Source organism: Corvus hawaiiensis, chromosome 2 (genome assembly GCF_020740725.1).
Source record: "Corvus hawaiiensis isolate bCorHaw1 chromosome 2, bCorHaw1.pri.cur, whole genome shotgun sequence".
Classification (NCBI taxonomy): domain Eukaryota; kingdom Metazoa; phylum Chordata; class Aves; order Passeriformes; family Corvidae; genus Corvus; species Corvus hawaiiensis.
In genome coordinates this window covers 56339972-56363013 of record NC_063214.1, presented here as the reverse complement: position 1 = coordinate 56363013, position 23042 = coordinate 56339972, and the positions used below count along the sequence as shown (strand labels likewise).

The window sequence follows — 23042 nt, the reverse complement described above, 5'->3', positions numbered from 1 at the left end:
TAGAGGCTAATACCAAGTGAGATTAGTGCCACCCCAGAAGTGGATGATTTGCATAGGTCTTTCCCCAGCATGCTTTTCTTCCATGGTTTGCCATTAGTAACTATCACATCTGACTCAAACAAATCATGTTTTTACTTTTTAGTGCCTTAACTGTAGTGGCATGTGTAACTTCGAATACAAGATTTCCATGCGAAGCTTATTCTGCTGCTTACTTCATTAACCTAATCCTTTTCTTCTTTTCTATCTAACTTCAGTACCTATCAGGAAAAGTACCTTTCAAATTAGGAAATGTCCCAATAGCAGCACCAATTTGAAAATCACCATTCACAAGATATAAATATATACCAGCGCATGTTCTGCACACTACAATTTTTTTCCCAGATTTTGCTTTGGCAGCAAAATCTGTATAATCCCCAATTAAACTTTTCAGTTGCCTGGAATTTAGTCAATACACTGTAGCTCACTAGAAAGTTGAGCGTGCCTCTTACTTTTTTTTATTGTCATGATTATACAGCAACTATGACATTTTAGTTAGACCTTAAGGGCATTCTCTAGAAATAAAAGAGTTAGATGGTAGGTACAGAAGGTGAGTGTTTCCTAATTAACTTGCATGGAATGCCAGAGGAGATAAGGTGATGTTGCTAGTGCTGACTTGAGTTCCATAGGAAAGGTCTCACGTAGTATTATTAAACTTTGACCTTTGCTCTTTCTATTGTTTGACCTGAAGAAGTCAAAGCATAATGTTAATCCAGTCACAGTACTTGGAGACATCACTTAATGACATACTGTGACATTTGTCCAAAGAAACTCTGTTAAGTAGAAGATGAATTTAAACAAACAATGAAAAAAATATATCAGTTGATGTGAAGTAGAGAATAAAGTGGACCAGAGAATTTAGCATTATAGCATTACTACAGCTGATAGGCTATTATTTATCTGTGCTAAAGCTTCTACCAACCTCTTATCTTAGACGTTTTATTAATTAAATTTTACTGTTAAAAGCTAAAGAATATTCTTTTTCTTTCACATACCACACTGTTTGAACTTATTAAAATTAATTTTGTACACTGCAAACAACAATAACCAATGCTGCTTAAAATCCTTTGCTTATTTATGCAGAATTTCAATCATGACTGCCAGGGTGCTAAATTGTTCACATGTTACATAAACATGTGCATGTATATATTTATTCGTATGTGTGTGTGAATGCATAAATAAACATGCAAGGTGTAACTTACAATTTATCTACTCGGTAGTCTGTACTCTGCTTTTTATAGAACAGACAGTGCAACAGATCTCGGGTGAAACAAAACACGTAAGACTTTTCTGTTGCCATGCTTTATATTTTTACGCAGACTAAAAAGAATGTGGTAGGAAATTTTACTGGTAAGTGAATTGTTGGTAAGTTTTTGCATGTTCTGGAATTCGTTGTGGGAGTTCTTCCACTGATACAGAAAGCTAAAAAGGAGTTCTGTTACATCATTTCAAATACCCATATGCAACATTTTGGATGTAGAAAGACAAGTGAATGTTTGCAAAATTATTCTAAATCTATCCTTTAAAGACCTCTTATCTTTCAATATCCCAAATATTGTTTACTCCTACCAACATAGATTATTTCAGCTGCTACATAATGAAAATATTCTGTTCTAATTTCCCAAACACTTCCCCAGCTTTTTACTAAATCCCATAAAATTAGTCTTCGTTAAAAATAATTTGTGTATAAAAGTTCATAGCACTGAGGCAATTTGTGCTCATAAATGCAGAAACTTAAAACTGAACACTGGTACACAAACGAAATTACTTCTTCTGCTTTCTAATGGCAGTGTTAAAGGAGATTTCTCACTAACTTCCCTAATATTTTGTGTAAGTTTCATAAAATATTAAGTTTTATACTGTGTTGTGACTGGGAGTCACTGAGATCCCCATTGAAGTTAGATGGTCTAATTTCAGCTCATCTCTGATATTAACTAATAATGTCTTGGAGAATCATTCTCTCCATCCCAAACTCTTCATATATATTTTAAGCAGTCAGAACACCTTCAAAATTTGGGTAATCAGCTTCTTAGTGAATATATATTTTTAATAGCTACTCTCCAAATATTCTATACTCTGCTACGTACAAACTTTGAAGTTCATGAATTCACCAAAATTATTCATACAAATCAAACTGTTGTAGAAGCCCCTAAATGAATAAATTTGTATTTGCTATAATAGCAAAGTCAGATAAAGATTTCTATTCTGGCTTGCATTCAATATATGTTCTCTTACCTTACATGACATGTTTTTTCAACCTGTTGTAGTCATTAACACTATATGATTACCCAAATGCTCCACAGAGAAAACAAAGTCACCTCTGTCACAGGATTACAGGTGAGAAGTTTCAGGCAGTCTGAGTATTTATGAGGCAATTAGATAGGTGTGGACTTCCTGCCTTTAAGAGCTGCCTTTTGTATCCTTACCTAGAGAGAAATCACTGTGCTGATAATAATGGTCTGTTTTGGCATCAGACTTTCAAAGAATACTGTACCATGTAATTCCTCCCATTAGTCTTTCGGAAATATGACAGTGTCACAATAGATGGTTTATGGCCTCACAGAGAAGACTAAAATAGCTTATCAGTAGTCCTATCACAGAATTTACAGTTGAGATGTCAGTTCCTAACTCCATGCATAAATGAGGGCAATTGTACCAGGAAGCTTTTATGCTACTTCTCCTAGAAAAAGAGCTGTCACACCAATGCTGAAGCATTAAAGGAGAGGCTTGAGGCAGCAATAATACATGTAGTTTTGAAAGCAGTTGGTGATACAGTGTGCTGATTCTACTCAGCCTTAGTCACACATCTTTTTCTAATCACCACCAGACATGTCCCTTTCAAAGCAGTATCTCAGAGCTATTAACCAGTTGAACAAATGCCATAATTCTGTCAGCGTTTCCTTACTGAGACTATTTTGAAAGCAACATTACAGTCATTTGAATATTTACTTTATTAAAAAGACATAGGAAGCATACATGGGCACATCTAGGCAGAAATTTAAATGCAGCATCAAATCAAGGCCTTGCCTCTTAGGAGCTGCTAGATGGCTGCTGTTCCATGAGGGCTTCCAATGGGGCCCTCTGCAGCATGATCGAGTGGGCCCAAAGGCTTTGTGGACACCGCCTCAGAATCACAGAAACAAGGCTGCCCATGCAAGGCGACATATTGGATTATGTCTGTTAATGTGACAGAAGAGAAAGTTGCAGCTCCTTGCTCTGAATCACTGCTCATGTGATTTCCTCAAACAACAAAATAGCAATACTAACCACTTTCAAAAACCTACATAGCCTTCCAGTAGTATTTTCTAATCTCAAGATGGAAGTAGCATGTGTTTTAACCACCAGGAAGGAAAACAAACCCCATTTTCTACATGTGGGTTTGAATGTGATGTTATTTGTAGTTTCTGCCCTGAACTGGGAATATCATTTCAATTATATGATACCTTACCATCATCCTTGTCAGGCACAATGGTAATGCGAGTGCTTGGGAATTCTGCACCAATTCTTCCACCCATGGGCATGCTCAGAAACACATCAAAGGTCTCAGCCTCTTCATACAAGGAATCATCTATGATGACGATCCGACACATTTTTTCACGTTCGTCTTTGTCAAAACGTAGAACGCTGTTGTGATCCTCTGGCCTGGATATGTAGTCAGAGTAGGAAAGTACAGAGGTTGGGGCAGTGCCAGATGCTGTTCCTGTGCCAAAAAAGAAAAACAGCCACTATACATACCATGGTTATAAGGATCTCCTCACAGAGGCGGATTTTATTTTCATTGTCTTTTAATTTCTATTTACTTTTTGGTGATAAGATGGGCTGTGGACAAGGTCAGAGGTCCATGGACCCGCTTCTGAGATCCATGGACAAGCTACTTCTGTATATGATACAATGGAAGAGTGTGGTTCTTCAGATAATTTGCACCTTTTCAGTCAGAAGGAATACTGTCTACCACAAGAGACAGACTGACAAAATAGCCCCTGTGAGGATTACCAGTTAACTCCCTTAGTATATTTTACCCGTATGGAAGATACCAGTGAAAGAACAGACGGAATTTCATGAGAACAAACTATTTGGATTCCAGATCACTTTACATAAAATATTGCTTCAGCCCTCCAGATGAAAAATAACAATAAAACCACAGGTGTAGAAACCCCATGCCCTGCACACATATAATTAGTAAGAGACTGAAAGGCAGATGAAGGAGAAGTATGGCAATTAAGCAATATTATTTTGTATAATTTTTTTCAAGATACAAACAAGTGAAGGATAGCCTGGGCAATCACTGCAGTGCTTTCAGTTCTCATCACTTTCAGATATATGGGGCTGCATATAAAGAACACAGATCCTCTTCACCTCTCCATGATGATTTTTAAACTGTTCAGTAATACTCTTAGACAGATTGCAGAGATGTATACATTTCCAGTTGAGACTGAAGATATTTAGATGAAAAGGTAATTAACAGAGTTATAAACAATTTTATTATAAAATAGATGGAATAAGTATTTTAAAATTTCTGTCTCTTTTCTACTCTTGCTATTTTTTTATTCTATAGTAGATTCTACTACCTTGTTGTGTGTAGCAGATGACCATCAGTTCCTGACTCACATCTCCACTTCTTCTGACTGGTATAAATAACTCACCAACATCTTCTTCAATACTATAGGTGGACTGAGGAATAAAGACTGTTGATTCTGAAAAGAAAAGAAGCTCATAAAGTCACCTGTACATTAGCTAAGAGCATTTTTGAATATTCTAAAGTGCAACAAGTAACTTGCATTTATTGGCAATGCCACTAAATTTTAAGTAAAACCTGGAGGGTGAGAGAAGTAGAGTTTCTTAGTATTTCAGAAATGGAAAAGAAAATCAGATCATTAGGTCTGTATTCAGAAGTCCTTATTAAGTGGTCTCTAACGTGACTGATTTGTTTATCTAGGGTTAATGGTGCAAGACAGTGTTTGGAGAATTTGTTCACAAAGTCTATCTTTTTATTATTTCCATGGTATTTAATTATTAACTACAGAAGTATCAATGGCATAGCTCACACACAGGTTGTGGTTCACCAAGGCCATTCTTTAACTTACTGCATCAAGATAACTATGAAAATCATTTGGCACTGAGGAGCAAGGCTGAGCTCTTGACATCTTCCTCTGACTTGAACATTTGATTTGAGTTGGTTACACTCCCGTTTTACTCAAAGAAGACCCAGCCAATACAGCCAGTGAAGTCTGAGGAGCAATCTCACACTAAAATGTATAATACCAAGGAATATCAGACCATTTTTCTGGGAAAAAAACTGACCAAGATATATTCTGAACTCTTTCATTATTTTATACTCATACAATCAGATTGATGGGTTTTATGCTGTTACTGGGATTCAGGATCAATTTTGTTCTTGTTCTCTCAAAAACTCAAGAACAAAAGGTGGCTGTGCACATAATTATAAACCACCTTTACAGTTTCATTAGTGTGACTGCAACCTAAACAGAATATAATTCTGTGTAATATCAAATTAAGTGGTATCAGCTGACTGCACAAAGCAAATTTTTCATCACTTCACAGTACTTGGGCAAACAGTGTTCTGAAAACTGTCAGGTGGCTTCTTTGAAAACATGTTCCAGGTTTTATTTCTCCAACTACTACTAGCATGACTTAAGGTCAAAAGCCTGCCTTAAAAATGCTGTAATTCAGGTTTGATAAGATCTGGACTACTCACTATTCTGGCAAGACAAAAATTCAATGTGAAAAATATCAGATCCCTACTTTTTCATTTGAAAGTAAAGCAAAAGGCAGCCCTAAAAAAAACCCCCAACATTTCTTTCCTTCTGTTTCTCCCTTTAGAATTTAGTTGGCAAAATGAGAAACTCTAACGTTCCAAAACATGCAGGATTCTGATTTATTCGGTTTCCTCTCTCTTTCTTTCTCATAATTATTCAACTACAAGTAAAATGGCACTATAAAAGTTTAACAGACCTTATGAACAACATAAAAGCTTGGAGGAGAATGAGCTACACCATCACAGCTAGTATAAAAAAACCACATCCCCATGCAATCTATATTTGGAATAAAACATTAAGTAATGTCCCATACACCAAGAGGCTGGTACAGCCTTCTGAACAAGCTCACTATTTTGATCCTAGAACGACACCATTCAAATCAATGAATTTTTCACTGGAAGCAGAATAAAACTTTTGATGATTCCTATTCAGTGAGCTTGGTAAACCCTCAGCTTCAAAACACTGTTAGGAAACACAGTCCTCCCCCTCAAAGTTCTCTCTCTAGTTTCCTGTAGATATCCTTTGATTTGCAGCCGTGCATTTGATTTTTCTCCTATGCAATGTCACTTTATGTATAATTACTACGAATTCTCTGGGACTGTAAAAATTTTATCTTAGTGTAAGAAATATAAAATACTGTTGTTGGCAAAAAGAAGACTTTGCTAATTACCTTGAATTCTGCTATCTTACTGATCATAGAAAAGATAAAGGAATTAACACATTTTCAAGTTATTTCTGTGTCTCATACATGCTGCTTTTAAAGTTAAGCACTATTTTTCTTAGTGACTAAATATGGATGTGAGATAAGCTCTGGTTTAACTTGTATTTGTAACTAGGAACTAAGACACCTCTGAGAATTTCCATGCTCAACACTCTTCAAAAGTTCGTTAGGGAAGACTATATAATTCAAGCTGTTACGGTCATCCAGGACTTAAAAGATTTCTTAAGGACAGTTCTGTGTGACCACAGCCCATGGGTTCAAGTGTCTGGATGCAGATGAAAAGATACAAAGCAACCAGAGCATGCTCTAGCTCTTCTTTTTAAAATCTTTTTAAAATCAGTTTATTTCTTTGTTTATATTCACCCATAATTTTATTTGCTCTTGACACAGCGTGAACTACACTTGGTCTAATGACCATTACACTTACTGAGCTTCTCAGCTTGATATTAAGGCCTGACTGATGCAAATAGTTTGCTCCAAGACCCAAACTTGTTGGGAGCAAGCAGCCTAGATTTTCCTGTACCATCCTCTCCCACATCAATTTTCATGGAAGAGTAAATCAAGTCAGCCTCCAGCCAACTCTGCAGCTACGTCCTGTTTGCAAACACATAACACATTATGCCTAAAATGAAAACAAACAACCCCCCTAGAAATAACATATCACAAAAAAATGCAGGTATTTCATAAAAACATGCTACCTGAGTTAGCTATTCATCAAGCACTTAAAATGATAGAGGAAAAATGGCTACCTGATGCCAAAATCTGTCTTCAGAAATATTCTGAGGACAGGTAACCTTTAGTATCCAGTGTTACTCACAGTATTTGTCCTTCAGTTTATCTTTTGGTATAGCATATATTGCCAGTACAGTTCTGGAAAGGTTCTCACCATCTCCTGGGTCAATAATTTCCACTGTGGACGCAGCAGGAAATTCCAGAATTGCCATGACTGGCTCAGAAAGAACAATTTGAAAGGACTCAGAATGTTCATGTTCACCATCAGTCAAAATCCGCACTCGCCATGTGGCTAAGGTTTGACCAGGATTAAACTGCACTTGCTTCTGGGCTTTTCCTCTGAAGTCTTTATCTTTCTTGGCAGTTCCATCTTTGGTGCTAATACCTGTTAAAATCAGAAATTCAGGTCATTAAAAACATCACTGGTAATATTTCTCTCATTGTGTCATCTTTAAAAAACATGTAGAAAAATATACTTTTCACAGCCTGGGAACATTCAAGCTAAATCAGTTTTATATTGGGTATCACACACAGAGGTGGAAAAACACTACATTCTCCTAAGTTACAATCAAGTTTCCATTTCCCCATAATTCAATTACGGGTGTCCAAAAGGGACAACAGACTTTTCTCTCTCCTTTTAGCCCTCTGGGTTATCTTCTTTTCCAGAACATCTAAATAACCTCCTGCTCAAAACCCTAGAAAATACTTATTTTTCTTAGAAAAAATAAAAACACCCCTGGAAAGTTCAGTCTTTAAAGAGAAAGCTAAGGAAAACACAATGACACAAAGGAAAATGTACTGAATAAAAATGAAAGAAGATGCAAAACCTGAACCATTGCTCTCATTGCCATCACTGTAAGCATTTTAAAAAGCTATTACTTCTTATTTCAGTGTTTGCATAATGACAATCATTAAGTTCAGGTGAAGTTGAAGCTGCAAGTCCATGGGATAAAATTCAAACAACTCAATCCACAGAGGTGGCACAGGCCTTCCACCCTCAGAATCAGACTGCTCTAAAACAGGTTTTCACAGGCATTTCACTCACAGTTTAAGGCTGTCTGACAAACCCTCATGGAAATGAGACAGTATTTCAGAACTGTCTCCAACTCATGCATTTGGCCTTCTTTAAATCCCACAGTAACACTGAAGTCTTAAAGTCTTTTCTCAGGTTTTCAGAAAAAAAACTTAAAACTTCTCCCTTCTCTGATTGTTTCTTCCAGCTGCACTATTTAATGTATTGAAACACATCACCTTTCCCTACAAGCCTTGCTTTTCTGTCTTTCTGCCTCATCCTAAGTCAAAGCCAATATTTTATATAACCTATAAACCTTCAGCCACTTTGGCACTGCATATGGACCAGAAAGGCCAGTAATCATCTTGACCAGTATCTTTTATGCTCTTTCCAATTCTGCAATTCCATTTGCAGGATTAAGGTAATCGGAGGCAAGTTAATCTGGTTTTGCTGAATTTTCAGTCAGCTCAATTCTGAAACTGACCTTGAATCCATAGGTGGAAGATTTTGTAAACACTCTATCTGAAGCATCAGAAGCCACATCAGTATCTGTAATTTATTATAGTAATTAATTTAAACCATACATCCTTAACTATGTATTTAATTTATCTCTTCCATTAGTTTTCTTTCTTTAAAAGGAATATATTATCAAAGTTAGTTCACTGTTCAAAACAGTCTTTTCAGTTACATCCTGTTAGTTAAGGTCTATATCCCCTAAATCTCATGCCAAAATAGGTGTCCCAACTGCATCTCACTACCTGAAACTCAGACTTTTAATCAGAAAAAGCTCTAACCAGAAACTTGACAGGCAAATGCTTACATATCTCTGCAAAAACAGCTTTAAATTGAGTGTTTCATCTAAGCAGTATAAGCTCACCATGGGTTTCAATGTGAAATTGCACAAGGATAATGTTCCTTGGTGCAAATGCATCAGAAGATGGGAACAGATCCAGAAGCTAGAAACAGGTGTGAGGTTGCAGAATGTGATAACACAACCTTTTTTTCACTGTTTCACTCCCCAGACACTGCAAACAGTTTTCAACACCTCCTGTATCAGCCTCAGTTGACTGCCAACACTGAGTGAAGAAAATGAGCCTAATGCTTGTAGCTGCTGGTCAGACCAGCTCACAATAGCCTTCCTGGAAAATGATATATGTTTATTGTTGTCCTTCTGGTTGCTACAACTGTATTTTTTCAATTCAGAGAAAAGAAGATCTGGGCAGGAACTGTATTCTGTGAAACAAATAAACAGTGGTATCAATCAAATCAAAGAAAGAAGGACGGTGTCTTGGGTTGTTTGTTCAAAAATTAATTGCAGAGGACAAAAAAGAACCGCAAAAGGGAAGACTTCTCTATATAACTGAAGAAATCATACGCATAGCATAATAAAAGATACACTCTTTAATAAATAAACATATGCCTTTGAATATAGTTTGCTTAGCATGAAACAACTATAATACGATCCCGTTCTATTGATACATTATATCAACTGGTGGGGCAGTGATTTATAGAAGCAACTGTAAGGTTAGAAGTGAACTTACTTATAAAAGAGGTTTCTCCCAGGTAACCTCTCCGTTTAAGAACAACATCAAGATACTTGGAGTCTTCATTTACTAAGTAATACTCCTTTTCTAAGGAGATCCATGCCCAGTTTAGGCGAAAATGTTGATTCTTCAGCTTATTGCCTCCTGCAAAACAAAGTTATAAAGACATAATTATAACCTTTCTTTTTTGTTAAAGATTACTTTGTCTTTTGAGCTTAATACAATCTTGTATCCTCGGTAAGATGTGTATCTATCTGGACATCACAATCCAAAGGTTTTAAAGATTTAAAACTAAGAAATAACAGGTGAAGAACTCAGCCATAATACATTTGCTGTACATAGGAGCAAATTTTATCTTAGATGCATACAGACATAGTACCCTAATTTTCTTATTTCTCAAGAGAAGAAGATCAAGAATTAATAAGAATGTATTTGGGATGCCTTCTGTGTATCATCCTAATGGAGGTGTTTTTTATTACTCTGGACTCCTCTAAGTTCTATAGCAACAATAAAATAAGCTGTTCAGCTCATTGATGGCAGATGCTCACTCAGCAACTGTCTTCTGGGAATGCTGGCCTGTGTGAGAGACTGTAGTCTGATTTCCTTCCCACAAGGTGCTGCTACAGAACAAGGTTTGTTCAGGTAACAGCTATCTTAAAGGTGCAAGAAATTTCCTTTAGAAATCAACACTTCTGCACACAAGTCAGTGAATAAAGTAATTCCTCTGAACAGCAGAGAGACATATCTAAGTATTTAAATTAATTCATGGCTTAATTACTAGAGGAAGAGACAAATGAAGGCTGGTTTATCCCTTCCAGTTTCTTCCATTCTTGAAAAATGAGGCAGCCACTCCATATGCTTTCACTCTGCTTCAGAGATAAGCCTCTATGTTTCTTTATTGACCTGCCTACTAGAAAAATCCAGGAACTGTAGTTGTGCAATCTCACATGGAGGCAAAGGTACTGTGTAAACGAAAGGAGGGAAATGGTTACTGGAGTATCTCCCTGCACTCCTCACCCTGCTCCTTTCTGCTCTTTTGATCTCTATTGTTACTGACAAAGGGGAAGGCTAAAAACACACATATCAAAAACTAATGAGCACCGCAGAGAGCCAGCAGCTATAGTGTTACAGCAGTAACTACAACAGCACTCACATTAGGTAAGCCATATGTTATGTCTTCCCATTAGTTCTGGGGACAAACATAGCAGAATACATCTTGTTCTCTAATCCAGTGAGAAAAGCCATTTATGTGCCATTTTGAACACACTGCCCAATTTGACCATAATTTAACAGAAGGATAAAAGTTTCTGAGATATAAAAAGAATGGAAATTTACTGTCTATTAGAGGAGAGAGAACCTATTAATACCACTAGTGAGAAGAAATACTGCTGCATGAGCTTAATAGAAATGACAATGTCAGATATTTGAAACTGCCCAGGTAAAGGAAAATTTTCTAGCAGAATACTTTTAGACAAAAGTATTCTAACTAGAGGATAGAAAGCAAAAGAAAATCTGGCATAATTTGTTCTTTTATCCAAAGAACTTAAAAGTTAAATGTGCTGTGGGCAAAGGCACACAGTCTACATCTTACATACAGGTATCTTATGAATGAAATTTAGGAAGAAATAAAGCACAAGAAAGACAATACAAAAGATTTGTATTGTCTTCATTTCACCTATTTTTCTTGCTTTCAGCTGTTTCTTTCTATTTTTTTTCCTTAGAATAAAAAAACCCCAACAACCAAACAAAAAAGTATTAGAGGGGGGTTACAGTAAGCCTCCATTTTTACAGAATTACTTCTGTCCCTGAAATATATAATGTTCACCTTTTAGAATGCGCAATACCAAACCCATCAGATTTAAAATTTTAAGAAAAGAATACAGGTATTTCAGAATATCTGTCTTCACTTTATGCTTTTTTTTCATGTTCAGAAGACATGTTTTCTTATTTATACAAGCCATTTCACAGTCCACTGTCCCAAAGAATAAAACCGCTGTTCTTCTTATTATTAGCTACTACCACTACTACTACTATTATTGTTGTTATTATTATTATTATTATTATTATTATTACAGACCTCTGAGAAAACAGAGCAGGAGGCATATGATACACCTTGCCTAATTTCAGAAATTTATTCTGGGGATAGAAATCCTAAACTTTCTTTATAGCCAAACCCAGGAAAGAGGCATTTTGTAAGGCTATGACTTAATTTAGGCATCTATTTTTGAATGAGATTAGCTTTGCCCCAAAATATGCAAAAATATGTGCATTTTTCCTCATCAGCTTTTAAAAACTCCTGTTGTGATGCTTTACATTGTACACATTTTTGACAGCCATCTAATGCTGGGTAAGATGAATTCCCCCATGCCTGATCTGGGTGAAACTGCTACAACATAGTAGAGCCAAGCACCACACAACATAATGTCTGTAAAGAATATTAAAAATATAGCTTTTAGAAATTATAAAATCGCAGAAATAAAATTGTACACGCCACTTTAATTTGGTTCACTATTAAAATAAGTATCTGCCTTACAATAATATTTCTATCAGCAGATGGACTGTGCACTGCTCCCAAGCACTGCCCTCAGGCACAGTCAGACATTTAGCTGCTAGGCAAATCATTAAGCTACTATACTCCAATGACAGTTTTGCTTTTATTCCTCTCCCAAATAAGTACTGGCAATACAAATACATCAGAAGTCCGGAGAGGGAAGCCATTACTTTTAAAACTACACAAAAAGGAGGGCAGTGTTAGAACAAGGTAGATCCAAAGTAACTTTGCGTCAATGAGATGTGGTTGGCAAGATGCTGCTAAAGTGAGGCATGAAAACTTGTTTCCTGAATCTTGCCACAGATCTGAGTGCAGCAGTGCTAAATCAGAAGATGCTAGGAAGGATGTGATGCAGTGAGATATTAATGAGAAATGAGATGGCAAGAGTTGTGAGACACATTTAAAAACTTTGTAAGGAGCTGAAGGTAAGGATCTAGAGTAAGGTGAATCACAAAGTGACTTCATGACTGACTGAGACTTTTGAGGACAAAACCCTCTGAAAAGGTTTGCCTGCATATGACAAGTCAAAGATAGATGTAACCTGGAACTGGTCTTTATAGAAGTCCTGGAAACTGTTTGCCTGTTAGAAAACAGTGATATATTATTTTTACAGAGGTCATCAAACAAGAAATTCCTAAAAAGATCAAGTCATCTGGGAAAACCAGTTTCGGTTACACAACATGAATAAAAGAGGAGGGGGAAGAGGACCTGGTCAGTCAACTGCTTGACCATCAGAAAGCGAATATCCTGCAAAACTGCCATAACTTCATATGAAAATAGCAGAAGTGAAATGCCTAAGTAAACCCAGCATAAAACATATGCCACTAGAAAGTTTTGAATTGACTTTAACAATGCATAAGATAACCTAATGATTTTACTCCATTAGAAAATCTTTAAAATGCTTCACCTTTGTAAGTGTCTTTCAAGTATACTAAAATAGACCCAATCACTAAAACAGCTTGCTGAACTCTGCACCCTCCTGCACTCTATCTGCCACTGTAACTCAATATATTTGCAGAACAGCCAAAAAGAACCCCCTAAACTAGCCCCTAGTGATTAGGGACTAAAACAATGCTTTCTCTGACTTCTCATGAGAAAACACACATTTCCCAACATTGTGGACTTAGCTTGCCTGGAGTATAATTGCTGGTATCCAGTGAACTGCAGACAATTTCCATCTTTCAGTAGTTTCTGTAACTCTTTTTTTCTTCTGTTTTATGTCTACCCCCAAGAAACAAGTTGGAAGGGTCACATTTGCCAGGGCTCGGAATAAGCAAATTCCTGAAGTCACGTAGCAGAAGAAGTATCTGAGGAATACCATGTAGCTGCTTTGTTACAAAAAGGAAGGGGAAGTGAGAGACTAGACATGAATGTCAAGGTTAGCTAGTGTGTATTAAATCTGGATCCTCATAAAATTCAACTAAGCGTCCCTAAGGATGCCTCCAAGTGCAGTCTGCAGATCCATGCTGGGTCAATTTAAGGAATTCCCAATTCAAGTTCACGCCCAGTTCTCCCGCAGGAGATTAACTGGATTCTGATTAAGAGATTAACCTGATTTTCATTAACAAAAACTGTGGAAGCAAATATGCACCGGCTCTTCAGCCACTTCATTTCATAGCCTTAAAATAATTTCAGTAGAAATCAGCTCTGTACAAATTAGTTCACCAAGAGTCAGGATACTGTCACTCTATTGGCTGCACCAAGAGACTATGAGTTTTCAAAGGAAAGAGCAAAGTGGATAAAGAGCAACCCAATCTGAATCACCAAAAAAGATGCTGGAGCACTGTGTATGTTTGAAAGCCTTTACGGATACTAAGTACTTAGTTTGTAACCGACTTCTAGGGAATCCAAAAGATCCACTTGCTGGTTTTGGATACTGTGCTGTATGACCACTGCTTCTGAGCAGAAAAGAACTCTGAGTCGACAAGTTCAATATTTCCAGTGAATAACCACTCCTGGCAAAACACAGTATGTTTTTGCTTGGGTCCCAGAGCACGGGAACATAACCAACTGGCTCCTGTTCCACAACAGATGAAGACAAGTGATCTGCCATAGAGATCCTCCAAGAGATCCTCCTTTAAAGGTAGGATTCATATAATGTAATGTTATTCTATAAAAGTGTTATGCTTCATTTAAACTAGCTGTCTAGGCATAATGAATGGAAAGAACTACACCTTCAGGAACTGCAGGTACATCTGATATGAACAGCTGGATCACCCTCTGGAATGATCTGACCCACTCCATTGAATGTAACGGGAGTGTGTTCAACCCACCAGTCTGTATGGCTAACTAAAACCCAGTTGAGTTGTCTTCTTGATAAAGGAGGCTCCTGAGAAAACTCAAAGACACAACTGGTCCTGAACTGCAATATGGTAAACTTGTAAATTTAGTCACTTTAAAAGTAATCTTTGTAATATTCAAACATAGCAATGAAAGAAATCTATTCAGTTTAGAAGAACTATTCTTTTACTATAAAGTTATTTCCATGCTGTCATTAAATGAATTAGCACTTTGTGTAGTCACTAACTAACTTTGCATGAGAAAATTAATTTAAATTGCCTTGGGAGTATTAACAGAGAAAACCCAAACATACCACTCAAGCTGTCACGTCTATCATTAAACAATGCCCACATTACCTAAAGCACAACACCTTTTTCCTAAAGATCCACACCCTGCACCTCCCTCTGAAGGAAACAAACACCACCTGGATTAGTTAAGGCTTCATACATGCATGGCCTGCAGCAACAAGTAAATTTATTAGATCTCTGACAACACATTCTTAAAATAAACTTAATAGTTTTCAGGTCTCTCCTTACTAATTTGTTTTGTGGCGCCAGACAACTTCTCCCAAGAGGCTCCGGCTGGATTGAAGCAAGGTTCATTTCTTCAGCTCACAGAATAACGGGTTTAGCTCAACCAGCTTCGTTACTGTCACATAGGGGACTTTTCTTCTGGTTTATACCTTTACAGTAGTGCTTCACATGTATCAGCCCATAGGAAAATTACTTTCGTTTAAAGCCTACTCAGACAAAGTGTTAAATCTGAGGGTCATGACACATCCTAAGCCCCGGTCAACTTAGGAGTAGTAACAGAAAAGTGTACTGCAACCTCACAAATGAAAGGCATTACAATAGAACAGGAGCCAGGAGAAATATAATTACAACCAAAATATTATCTCACTTCATATTGTACTATTTTAAGAAATTCCTCTATTCTGGGAAAAGAATAGACCAATTTCCCTTTCACTAAATTACATTTTCATTTAGAACCCCCTACTGCAAACTCCTACATACAAGCCTAATATTTCAGTGCTTGCAAAATCATTCTCATGCTTAAAACCAGGGTGCATGAGTGGGTATCATCTGAAACTGAGGCCTCTTAATTTTTCACAATGAATTTTAAACTGGTTTTTTGTTCCAAATTGGCAAATTTTCCTTGAAGAAGAAGTAATTGAACTTTTCAACTCTAGCTGTTGAACACAGTCTTTGCAGAAAATTCCTCTCCATTTCAGATCCCAGTCCAAACTCATAAATCTTAAATTTTACAGACTTAAGAGGAAAATGTATGCAAGAGGGATTAAAGAGGTTGTTGTTATTTGCAAAACCTACTCTAAACAAGTTGGAATAGTGTTTCCATTTTATCATCTCGACTTGCTATAACTCACTAAGCACTGATAAAAAAAAAGCATTCTTTTAACTCTGTGTCAAAGTGATTGAACTGGTTTTTGTTAATAAGAATTTACTTCCAGAGACTTGAATTTTGGTTTCTTTTCTGTTCTGGCAATACTACAAATAAAATGCCCGATTGACTGACGCAGAACAAATGTCAGGCAGGTTAATTTAACATTTATTTTTAATTCACTTCAGAGTAATTCTCTGAAGTACCAGGTAATCTCAAATATTTAACTTTTAATATTATTTGACCAGAGAAACTCCTCTGTGGTGCCTTTCATCCTTTTTAAGCTATGTCAAACCTACAACCTTTTGCAGGTGATTTAGTCCTGCTCAGCAAGGGCAGATTAAAAAACAGAAAACATACAAAATTATTGATATAAACAAGAACAGAAAGGGATTCCTTTTGAAGTCACTAACTTTACTTAAGACAAGCCTTGTAAAGTAGTCAAAGATATTAGTTCTGCTGAGGAAAGAAACATTTTTGCATTAATATTTAATTTTTTTATATCATGACCAATTTTTTAGTGTTACTTGACGTCTATCCTTAGGAGCAGAACTGTATATTCCTAAGGCAGTAATTATAACACATTCCTGTATTATTTTATCTGAAATTACCATGTTGCAGTCACAATGTATGTTGCAAGAGGGAAAAAAAAAAAAAACTAGAAGAAACCAAAGATTCCTTAAAAGATTCAAGCCAAGATGTCAGAAAACTGTTTAAATATTAAAAATAAGTGCACAAAATTACTTCAGAAATGAAGAGTAGAGTTGAGAGTCCAGAATAGTATGAACATTGTGAGTTTTCCAAGAGACATAAAGACTCAACAGACATGAAGCAGAGGGACAGGGGACAGAAGTGACCATGAAATTATGACAACTCAATCTTGATAGTATGTTGCTTCCAACACATAATTTCTTTCTCCCTCTTCCCCTCTGTATAAGATCTTCACTTATGCTTTGAGATAAATAGCAATTAAATTAAAATCAGCAGTAGAATAATTGCATCTTTAAAATCAAATTTGTTTTTATTATACAACAGATTTTAACAACTTATTTATGTATGGTTCTCATTTTACTCACCTTGAAAAGAGATTACTGTTTTAGCTATTTAAGTTGATATGGCATCTCTCAAGCTTCTGAAATATCCCTGATGAAGATTCCCACCACTGCTCTCCCACATGTATTGAGAAATTAAAATCATTCAGCTTTTTCCCAAGGGCCAAGGAGGCAATGTTTTTTTTAAGTCAAGTCCATTTCCCACCAAATCTGCGGGCTATCAAATATGGGCAGGTGAAGGCCTGGGTATCTCTGGTCTCAAGTTTACATTTTTTGCCTTAGTGTTCATACAGAAATGTGCAGAGGTGTGACCACAGCAGTTTGAACTTGCCAGCCAGCACAAATGCTTATCAGGTTTTAGAGAAAGCTGTCTCCCACCCTTTCTTGAAAGGGAGCTGCATAGCACTCACCTGTTGGGACATGACCTCAGCCTCCCACATGTCACCTGCTGTAGCCTCTGAGGTTGCTGAGACACAAACCAGGGCAGTTCCCCGGGCTGCAGTGCCATGGGGGGCACTTGCAAAGTCACTGGGAAAACTCTTGCCTGTAGTAATCTGAATGATGTTGATGACACAGTGCTGAGCTGTCATCACCTACCTCCTCCTTTTGGCTGGAGGTGTTAAACTTGTTACTTTAAACTGATTTCACGGCAGTTCAAAATATTTATTTTCTTTCCCCCACTAAATCTGACAGTGCCCTTGCTACCTGTTAGGATTTCTGCTTCTTGTAGGATGCAACAACATGCTGGAGACTGAGGCCCATGGGCTCAGGAAGCCCATTCCAGGAATGCCACAGAAGCCCCACAGACCATAGGGCCATGAAGAATAGAGGATATGACAGAGGCTGGAGCACAGGGCAGAGGTGAGAAGATGACAAAGCTCACTGGCTGCTCAGTGAGATTCACAGAACATCTCAGATGGAATCAGCCTGGGCAGCCCTCCGGCTGTGTAAGTATAGATGGTTACAGAAACCTTTCTAGTTCCTGATTGCCTCAGAGCTACCTGTGAAAGCCTCTGCCCTGGATGTCTTTTAAGGATACTTCTTTCTCTTCTTACCCTAATTCTAGAAGAAAATCAGTGTCTTAATTAGCAGGATCAATTAATGAGAGGTGCATAAGAGATGCATAAATTACATTCACAGGATTTCTTTCTCAGTTTTATAGGATCAAACACGTGTGGATATGACTGGAGTTAACATCAGAAAATGGGATGGCAAAGGTATTAATCTTCATACAGACAACTGTACAATATATAAAATGTCACTGATTGCTGGACCTCTGTTAGACACCTCTGGAAAGATGTACACATTCTAAAGAAAAATATGGCAGTGACTCCTTATTTAGACATAGATCTGAAAAGTTACGTGATACATAATAAAGTTTCAATCATTCTAACATATGCACATGTAACTTTACTCATACAGGTGTCCATGCTCTTGCTAAATCAGATCCTTGACTTCCCACCTGCTGTAGGTTTCTCTGTGCTAGAGAAACTTTCCTGCTTTAACTTTACTGATCAGTCCTATCTTGTCACTTGGAAGGGTGGACTCTAGACTTAAGCTTTCCAAAGAAGTGACTACTACACAGCCTATTTTAAAAAAATCACACAGTAGGACACTGTCTCCTGACTTTTCAAGAAGGGAGAATACTACTAATGTTATTTGTAAGGTTGTGGCTGAGATGGAGTTCATTTGCCCTACAGCAGCCCTCACAGCGCTGGGTTTGCACTGCTGCTGATAACACACCAGTGTTTTGGCTCCTGCTGAGCAGCGCTGGCTCAGCATCAGCACTGTCTCTCCAACATTCTGCCGTCCTTCAGTAGGCTGTGGGTGGCAAGATCTTGGCAGGGGACACAAATAGGACAGCTAATCCAAAGTGACCAAAGGGATATTCTCACTAATCTTCACCTACAAAAGCAGAGCCTTCTTGCCCTTGTCTCCACCTCCTACAGTGGAACACTCCAAAAATTGTTGAACAGATGAAACCAGATGGTTTTTGACTAAGTGGAACAAACTGTTTGAAACTAGATGAACTTTAAGGTCCTTTCACACCCAAAACCATTCTATGATTTTAAAACTGGGTGCTGTAGTCCAGAGGAGGTCTCACAACAAGTTGTTTTTTTACACACTTTATCTCAAATATCTCAAGAGAACATATTGTGACCTTGAAATGTCTTTGTCCAAACATATTTCTAATCCTTGGGACATGATTCTTACCTCATGTTAATAAATTAATATATCTTTTCGATTTCTTAGCTGCTGAGATATAAGCAATACCTCTGTTCTTCACCTCTTCACATACCGACTGAGAAGTTCTTGGGAGGATAATGAGGCTAATACAGTCTAACATAACCATGGGAAAGCACTTTCTTTTCACTTCCTAGTTAATGAGCAACTTTCAGGATAAGTTTGATAAAGGTCCTTATGTTAAAGAACATTGGAATGAAAAGTGAAATGAAATGTGTGTGTACTGTCTCAAAAGCTACCTGTTCAATGCAGACACATTTGCTCTAGTATGTGCTTACATTAAGAGGCCTACATTGTAGTTCTTTTATTGAACAGGTATTTCAATCTACAATCACCAAGATATCTTAATGTGCTTTTGCACATGAACAGGGGGGAAAGACACAGTATGTGCATCCTGTTAGAGCCACACAAACAAGCTCCAGTTGAGCCGGTACCTCTTCATGGCACAAAGGATAATGCCACATGACTCAGCCCCTCCAGAGGCAAAGCTTTACCAGTTTGATGCTCTGCTGAGCCTCCTCAACCCTGCTGATTTCTGAGATAGTTCATTAAGCTCTGTCTCGAGTAGCTCAGTAAGGGCCTATGTTGCTCTATAGACAGAAAAGGTTTAGTTTTGGCTATAGGGAAATAAACAAGGGTACATTTGATCTCGGATTCTCTCAGTGTTTTTTGACAGTGCACTCTACAGGTTGTTGGACACACTTGTCTCTCTCTTTCCTACTCATGTGTGGCCACAGAAACCATTTTCTCCCCAGTCTGTCAACACATGCCCTTTTCGACGTAAATACAGTAGCTGCTTACACAGACATACAATAGAGGCCAAGTCTTCCAACCTTTTTTTTTTTGAGGTTTCCTTTAACATTATTCAACAACTAGAGACGTACCAGCCATGTGTATCAGACAAATTTCATAGCCAGTTTTCACACCAGTGTCCTTAAAGGGCACTGCTTTCTCTGAGTCACATTTTGATAAGCAGAAGAGTTATTTAAATCTACCAGAGAACAGGCTGGCAAAACTCATAGCACGAAAGTGGGCCTGGATTTTCATTCTGACTATGGTTAAACTTTTTCTTCCTAAGAGATCTTGAGAATGAGATTTGGACAGTACACTCTATGGGAAAGCTATAACCTTTTAGGTTAACTCTTTGCTCCCTTACCAAGTATGCAACAAGATCTGAATAAAACAAATGTTATGCAGAAGCACACGGAAGTTCGACATAAAAGTATATTGATTTGTACTACATGTAAGTATACTTACTCACATATATATATAATGATGAAAACATTCCAGATTAACAGCTGAAATTTGACCATATCCCATTATAGCTATAGTATATTTCAACTTTAAAGTAAACATGCGCTCTCTTCTTGTATCGTACAGTGCTGAGTGAAGCTGGCTTTATAACATCTAAAATTCTCCTTACACCAAATCAAATTTGATGATAAAATATGCCCTTGTCACTTAGTGTTCTTGCACACCCACTGGTTTCAAAATAAAAAAACCAAAAATCCCCACAAATCCATATTAATACAAATAGTGCAAAACTTATTGCAAATTATTCCTGTGAATTCCTGAACATTCTCTGCAATCTACTATTTAATATTTTGTACAATTTTTTTTGTCTATGGTTGATGCACAAGTGAACCCCTATAAATATATATAAAGTCAGCAGTAACCAAGTATTCTGTGGAATTTTGTAAAATGTTTCAAAGAAGCATAATGTAGCATGATGGAAAGAGAACTGATAAAGTCTGATATGATGCAGCAGATTGCTGCAGATCTTCTTGAGACAGGAAGGCTCTGCAGAGGGATTTGGATCGGCTGAATTGATGGGCTGAGGCCAACTTTGTGAGCTTCAATAAGGTCAAGTTACAGGTTTTGCACTTGGGTCACAACAACCCCTGCAGTGCTACAGGCTGGGGTAAGAGTGGCTGGAAAGTGACCCAGCAGATAAGGACCTGGGGGTGCTGGTCAACAGCAGCTGAACGTGAGCCAGAGTGTGCCCAGGTGGCCGAGAAGGGCAATGGCATCCTGGCCTGTATCAGCAATAGTGTGGCCAGCAGGACCAGGGACAGACTGTCCACCTGTACTCCACACTGGAAAGGCCACACCTCAAATCCCATGTGCAGTTCTGGGCCACTCGCTGCAGGAAGGACGTTGAGGTGTTGGAACGAGTCCAGAGAAGGGCAATAGAGCTGGTGAAGGGTCTAGAGAGTAAATCATCTAAGGAGTGGTTGAGAGAGCTGGGGGTGCTTAGTCTGAAGAGGAAGAGGCTTGGGGGTGACCTTATCACTCTTTACAACTGCCTGAAAGGAGGTTGTAGCAAGGTGAGGGTTGGCCTCCTCTTTCAAGCAGTAGTGACAGGACAAGGGGAAATCACCTAAAACTGTACCAAGGGAGGTTCAGGTATGACATCAGAAAATTTTTTTCAGTGAAAGGGTATCAGGTATAGGTTGCCTGAGGTGCTAGTGGAGTCACCATCCCTGGAAGTGTTCAAGAAATGACTGGATATGGCACTTAGTTGACATGGTGATGTTCAGTCGAAAGTTGGATTCTATAATCTTGGAGGTCTTTTCCAATCTTAATGATTCTATGATTGTATAATTCTATATTTGAGTCAATACACAAAATGTTCTGACACTTAATAGTCAAGAAATCTGCATTATTTGGGTCAGTAATAGAACAGTGAAAACTTCCATTATTTTCCTATGAAAACTAAATAGTGTGTCAAGCAAATAGCTTAGAGTGCTTAGAATTCTTCTGAGACATACTCAACAAGGTATAAATCTCTTGACTGTAGTAAGTATAATATTTATATGTTCTAACCTATGCCAGAATATTATTATTAATACAGGAGAAGAAAAATGATAAACATGCATGTTTTAGAGAATATTATTTCCATAATTCCCTCCATTCCTAGCATTTCAGCACTATACTGCAAACACCAGCAGTGAACTCAAGGCCAGCATTCATTTCTGTGGTTTGAAACTGCCCAATAGCCAGTGTGAAGTGCAATCACCAGCAAACAATGCAGTATGAATATTAATTTTTAGTTAACATGAGTTAACAGTACAAGCTAACACCAATGTATTACGGGCAGCTGGTGTGGAATATGAAGAATATAGTTAAAGCTAAAGAATTTTACACCTGATATGCTCAAATAATTGACACCACATTTTTTGACAATGGAGATTTACATTTTTCATATAAGTTTGGGGAAGAATCCGAATTTCTTCCTGGCAGTATATATCCTATATTTTTAAGAAGCCATGTGTATTTCACCTGAGGCACTTAAGCCAGCTTTCTTTGTACAGACTAACAAAGACAACTGACACACACTGCTTTCACGGAATACTCTTTAGTATGTTCCTACACTGCAAGTCTCTTTCCTTCTCTTTCTGTATGTATCTCAAGCAAAAGAATTATATATGTATACATAAGTCCTTATAGGTACATACACATAGACTTATGTAAGAAGGCACCCAGCCCGAACGCTCAGTTGAACTTCATTGAGTACAGTGCCTTCACTCTGTGTGCAAAATCAGTCTCATTCTGCAGCTCACCCAAAGCAAATGAAGCAACAACTGCTCATTAAGATAAAGACCCAGTCCACAGTTTTTGTGCTTCTCTGCCATCACAGAATCCGGAGTAGCTGCTTACCAGTGATATTCACTTCATATCACCAAAATAAATGG

At 37.6% G+C, this 23042-nt stretch overlaps 1 protein-coding gene across 1 annotated transcript in view; it reads right to left on the bottom strand.

Moving 5' to 3' along the window:
* The window catches only part of FREM2 (FRAS1 related extracellular matrix 2), a 120009-nt gene that overhangs the window by 48439 nt on the left and 48528 nt on the right, over positions 1 to 23042 (bottom strand). The window contains exons 3-6 of the mRNA XM_048295469.1: positions 9820 to 9966; positions 7421 to 7651; positions 4605 to 4730; positions 3485 to 3736 (exon numbers count right to left, since the gene is read on the bottom strand). Of these exons, the coding sequence (XP_048151426.1) occupies positions 3485 to 3736; positions 4605 to 4730; positions 7421 to 7651; positions 9820 to 9966 (756 nt within the window). The remainder of the gene's footprint in view (positions 1 to 3484; positions 3737 to 4604; positions 4731 to 7420; positions 7652 to 9819; positions 9967 to 23042) is intronic.